This window comes from Liolophura sinensis, chromosome 1 (genome assembly GCF_032854445.1).
Source record: "Liolophura sinensis isolate JHLJ2023 chromosome 1, CUHK_Ljap_v2, whole genome shotgun sequence".
Lineage (NCBI taxonomy): Eukaryota > Metazoa > Mollusca > Polyplacophora > Chitonida > Chitonidae > Liolophura > Liolophura sinensis.
Window position 1 is genome coordinate 24,835,159 of NC_088295.1, and position 5,953 is coordinate 24,841,111.

Below are 5,953 nucleotides of genomic sequence, written 5' to 3' on the forward strand. Positions count from 1 at the left end.
TTAGTTTAAATTTTAATTATGCGTATATCACAAATATATGTTTATTTGATTGGTCTTTCAAACCTTACTTGAGTATTTTGTTTCCATACAATTTAATTATAGATGTGGGGCATTCACCACTCATCACCTGACTTCCCCCAGGCGCTGCCCAGTTTCCACCCACCATCATGCTGGCAGCTGTCATATAAGTGACATATTCTTGAGTACGTAAAACAGGCGTAAAACACCAATCAAATAAATAAATCACATCGCTTGAAAAACTAGCTGATACAGAATTTCAGTCATGCCTGCTGAAGCTGGGTTGAGCTGAATGGATTAAGTGACTAAGGGTTTATGGAAATTGTGAAATCAGAATTATTCCGCCATATTGTGACTCGTAATCTTCATGACAATAGCATACTATTGTTGATCAGAGGAAATAAGATAAGCGACAACAGCTATGATTAAGTGGGACTGCCAATACATTTTTCTCTAAAATCATTAATTTTGGCACTTCAATACAGCAAAGGGATATAAATGAATTTTAAGTAACACACCGTTTAAACTACATGTATAAACAACGCTATATCATTCACTTACAGGTACAAATGTAGTTACAAAGAAAGTTGTTTAAAGCCGTGCCCTTCAGCCCTTTCTCTACAGTGCATAATTAGATGTATCTTGATTATCAACTCCAGATCATTCAGGGGTGATTAATGAGAAATAAATCTATGACAATTGAATAAAATTGCTTGATGCAATATGATGTCAACAACTCACCCACAGCAGAAATACATGCATACGCTTAACTTGAGGAAATGGCCTCCAAAAATCAAAGTAGGCATAACTAAGTACACCAATTAAAACTTTGCATAAATATACTTTCATTATTTTTTCCTTCCAAAAATTCCTTCCTTGTGGTGAACACCAGGAAAAATGGTGCTGTAATGTCAGAGTTCCTATATACTGATAGTATGGCTCATAAAACACACCACGGTTTTCAATTATTTGAATGCCTTTTAACACTTGCAAATAATATGAAAAAATAAATGAAAGTATTTTTACACATAGTTTTCAGTTGTCTTTATGATTAACCTTACTTCATATTATAGCTTTCTTTTACTTTAACAAATCAGGTTAAAAGCTGTTACCCTACTTTCTTTGCTTTTGTACTTCAACAAAAATTTACAATATCAAATGAGTCAAGTTCTGGAGAATTTCCATCTTTGTGGCAATCCATAAATAAGCCATAAGTAACAAAGTAGCCATACAATAGATTAACAACAAAACCATGGCTGTCTCAAATTAGAATAAAATATAATTATACCTGTACTTCTAAGAGGTAACAGTGAAACAAAGAGTCCTGAGTCCTGATATTTGGACCAGTTCTAGATGTAGCATGGAAAGCAACCACCAATTAGAATTCGGGGAATCTTCAAATATGCAAAATCTGGTCCTTGAACTTCATCTGATGGGCACAAAATGAATCGGAGCCCAAAATTTCATTAAAATCAGACAAGCAGTTATTGCACATGAACCAGAAGATTTATGCAAAAAACATGCAGACTAGGTTTCCAACTTGACCCGAGGGCTCACATGCTCAGTGTAACCTCTGACTTTGATGTTTCTTCTTCGGCAAATACAGCCCACGGTTGCTCCCATGAACCCACAGAAAAAGCAATCACCATGATGTGGGGTTGTTCACTATGACTGCAGTCCCCTGGGTCACGTCCTCATGACCTCATTCTTTGCTCCCTCTGGTAACTGAAGTCCAGATTCAGGTGTTCTGAGCCTGAAGATAACAGGGATTTGTTCTAGTTTAGGGTTAGTCATCTGTAGATATCTAATCCAGGTGACTAGGGAGTCCTTAGTGGCTGTGCCTGTGATACACATACTTAGCACTGTTCCATCCTCCTGCTCATGGATGGAAGGAGCAGGGATTACCTCCCTTGGTCTCTCCTCTTCAAATATGGTTTTCCAGTTAAACAACTCCTCTGAAAATATTAAAACATTTTATGTTGTTTTGTCACATTTTGGCAAAATCAAGCCTGAAATTAAATTTTCCTGAACAGTGAACTGTATTAAGGGAATCTCAGAATTGTTAAAACAGTATTGTTGGCTCCTCCTTACTTGGTGTCTCCAATGTTTACAGAATTCAGTACTGTTAGCTCCTCCTTACTAGGTGTCTCCAATGTTTACAGAATGCAGTATTGTTAGCTCCTCCTTACTAGGCATCTCCAATGTTTACTGAATGCAGTATTGTTAGCTCCTCCTTACTTGGTGTCTCCAGTGTTTACAGCATGCAGTATTGTTAGCTCCTCCTTACTTGGTGTCTCCAATGTTTACAGAAGGCAGTATTGTTAGCTCCTCCTTACTTGGTGTCTCCAATGTTGTCAGTATGCAGTATTGTTAGCTCCTCCTTACTTGGTGTCTCCAATGTTTACAAAATGCAGTACTGTTAGCTCCTTACTAGGTGTTTCCAATGTTTACAGAATGCAGTATTCTTAGCTACTTCTTACCTTGGTGTCTCCAATGTTTACAGAATGTTCTGATTGTGGCTTAATGCTATACACAAGAACTTTTCACTTTTACCAAGGTTGGGGTTAACCTCCAACTACTGAAATGTTACCGTGATATCCAACTATAGAGGATTCGCTTTAATCAGAAAAAAACTTTGATTTAATGACACTGAGCACCGCACACAACAGGTATACTTGCATTTGATGCCATGCTACTCCTGAACCACTTTATGGCATACACTGATATGTATATTAGCAGTCATTCATATGTCGTAATCAAAGATAAACACTACAGTTACTGACAAACTTTCCCACTTGTGACGTACAGATATATACAGATCATAAGTGGTCTTCAATGAACGCACACAGGAGCGTTGTTGACCACTTATTGTCATGGGCAATGAGAGGAGGAAGACAATTTGTTGTGCCACAAATTGTTATAACATTTAAATAATTTTACAGTTCTGGTATTACATATCTGACATAAAATCACATTCATAATCAGTCCACCTTTGGCCACTTTCACAAAATTTTGTAAGTCCTACTTCTCATAATCTTTTTCTGTAAAAGATGTTGTCTAGTTTGTAGCATCATCTGCTGACAGGGTTATACAAATTACCAGGGAAGTTATGACTAATTTATTTACAAGTACTTGTGAAAGTGGCCTCCTGTCTGATTTCAGATGCAGATGACTGCTATCAGCTTCCATAGTTTAACCTTGCAAGTAACACAGCTTACCCTGCACCTAAAAACCTTCTTCATTACATTTATATATTTTTTTCAGTGACATTTATTAAGGCACAAAATATTCTCTAAACTTACCCTCATCTTCTTCTTTGTCCACAAATCTGTTGGGGTCAGGGTCAGATATCAGCACAAAATATGTCTGTAGATAGGATTTCACCCAAACAGGGTTACCTCCTTCAACATACACAGGTTTGTCCACAGGGTGAGATGCTAGCAACTCTTGCTGTTTGGGACTCTGGGCATAGGCAATAAATGTATCCTCTAAAGGCATTTCTTCATCCTCTGCTGTCTGAAGTCAGGAAACACCAAATCAGACCTGCACTCCACTAATTTGATTTACAACTTAACTATGAAAAAAAAAATAACAATAATAATTTGTTCACACACTAAGAACGGCTTCTGGAACTGTCATGAGAAATATTATGACAACATAATTATGCAGCAGATTAGACAAACAGCAATATCATGGAAAAAGAAACAAAACAAAAAAACAAAACAACCACTATCCCTTTCCAATCCTCAAACCCCACAAAACAAAATGCCATATTCCAAGATGTGAGTATGAATGACAACATGCCACATGAGAAGATGACTAACACCATGTACGATGTATCAAAGTTAAGCAGAGCAGTAAGTAATAGATAGGAAAATACCTTGTGCACAGTTATCTTGTTTTCCCAGTCAACTGCCATCCTCTTCAGAGCAATGACAGCCATCTGTACTGGGTCATCATCAGGTAAACTGCTGGGAATAGGGTATGGATTCAGATTCTTGAACTTGGGCAGCCAGTACATTATACGTCTGTACTTCCTTGAAGCATGGCCGTCTTTACCAAAACGACACAAGATCATGTCTCCAAAAGCATTGTCAGGGATAACACCTGTGCAAATGTAGTTAAATGTACACAGAGGATGGCTTCAAATTATGAAAATGTTCAACAGTGGTAGCCTGAAAGAAAACTCTTTGATTCTAATCTATTATATATACAGGCAGAATGGTATTCGGGCATATATTTTCTACGCATAGGTTGTTAACTACAGTACTCAAGTTGTTGGTGTTAAATCGCACAGGCATCATTCAGGATGCATTAAGAATGACTGCTATTGCAAGGCAAGTGTTTTTTCACTCAGTAAATTCCATAAATCTTGCCTTTGTTAATAGTGTTTGTATTTGCACAAAACCCCCCCACAAATTCCTCTTAACACCAAACTATGGGTTCTTCAATGTTTCTACAGGTATAGTGGACTTCCATCAGATATTAAGAAAAATATCAAAACAATTTGACCAATTACTGACACCTTACCATTGTCTTCCATTTGCTGCATAATATCTATGGCACACTGCTGCTGCTTGGGAAAATGCTGAAATTCAACTTGCCACATTGACTTAGGCACCGTGACAAAAGGGGGTAAAATGTCCAGAATTTGCTTATAAACGTCCAGATCCTTTTCAACACCAAACTCTTTCATCCTCTTCAGTGCTGCATAAATAAACTCTATATGACCTCGCCTGTAGGCCCCTTCTCTCTGCAGGTACGTGCCCACAGCTTTGCGAAATGTTATCTTATTTTTGGCTTTTCGTGCTGCCTCATCAAACACAGCTTCTGATCTGACAACGAGTTCTTTCTTAGTCTTCTTATGCATTTCATCCTTGTCTCTTACTCTGTAACAAGGCCTGGAGGTGGAGATCCGACGACAAACTTGCACACGTCCTGCTGATCCAAAACTCTTTTGACAATGACCACACAAGGTTTTCAGTAAAACAACACATCCCCTGCTTGCCAACATTGCCATAGTTACATGTCCTCCTACAAACAAAACCCATGCAGGTGTGCATAAGCAACTGAATGAGGGCAACATGCATAAAAACACTTACGGGTACAGTTCCATGTCTTGCTTTAATTAAACTTTCTGAATCTTTTAAATATGGTGAGCCTTTTGGTTTGAAGTATTGGATAGTTAAATTTATATTTATTTCTACATAAACCTGATGTGAATGATGATAACGTCAGTTGTACGCTACCTTGGACAAGGGAACAATTTCATACCTCCCATTCCGAGTATGGCATATTTGCTAGTAAATTATCCATTCATTATCATGAAATTTCTAATGATGTTTAATTAGCCGAGTTTACATGTACATGCATGTCGAAACTATGTAGTCCAAGCCGCTGTAAATTGAAGCCTTTACTCAATGTGACTGTCAGTAGGACTACATCAGAAAAAAAAAACACTAAGTTCAACAACAACAGTATGCCCTTACTTACTTTTTAGACACTGTCAGCCTGCAGAAACACTATCCAGTTGTCACTTCCTGAGCTAGATCACAGCTTTGAGAATTGAAAAACTAAATACCTACAAGTTAAGGAACTTCTTCTGTGTGTATGTCAACTAAAATCGCCGGCTGTCAGTTAGCTAACTACTTGCACATGTGATCAGACATGAGCAGACAGCTTACGAACTGGACGTATGAAAAGGACGACTGAGTCTGATGAAAAGTGGAAAACGGACTTTTAACATAATTAGTGTCATGAATCATCAGTAAAAAAGCGAAAATGCTTTGCTTAACTTAACTTTAAATTTTCACCGAATGAATAGCACAATCACCCACAGCATGCTGAATTTTTATTGCCCTCTCAACATTTTCAAGCTGTATTATGAGCAAAGGGGCCTTAACTTTGGTAGCATTACGCCGATAACAATGAGCAT

The 5,953-nt window shown here is 37.7% G+C and overlaps 1 protein-coding gene across 2 annotated transcripts; it reads right to left on the reverse strand.

The window, feature by feature from the left end:
* Nucleotides 1–198: 198 nt before the first annotated feature.
* Nucleotides 199–5,679, reverse strand: LOC135481749 (evolutionarily conserved signaling intermediate in Toll pathway, mitochondrial-like). Of its 2 annotated transcripts, none has more exons than XM_064761427.1 (5): nucleotides 5,512–5,679; nucleotides 4,549–5,052; nucleotides 3,899–4,125; nucleotides 3,321–3,534; nucleotides 199–1,771 (listed from the first exon to the last, which is right to left on the reverse strand). In XM_064761427.1, the coding sequence occupies exons 2-5, from the start codon at nucleotides 5,036–5,038 to the stop codon at nucleotides 1,713–1,715; spliced, it is 990 nt and encodes a 329-aa protein (XP_064617497.1). In that variant the 5' UTR covers nucleotides 5,039–5,052; nucleotides 5,512–5,679; the 3' UTR covers nucleotides 199–1,712. The 2 variants fall into 2 exon arrangements, with proteins under 2 accessions (XP_064617497.1, XP_064617496.1); XM_064761426.1 differs by having other exon boundaries at nucleotides 199–1,973.
* Nucleotides 5,680–5,953: the final 274 nt, after the last annotated feature.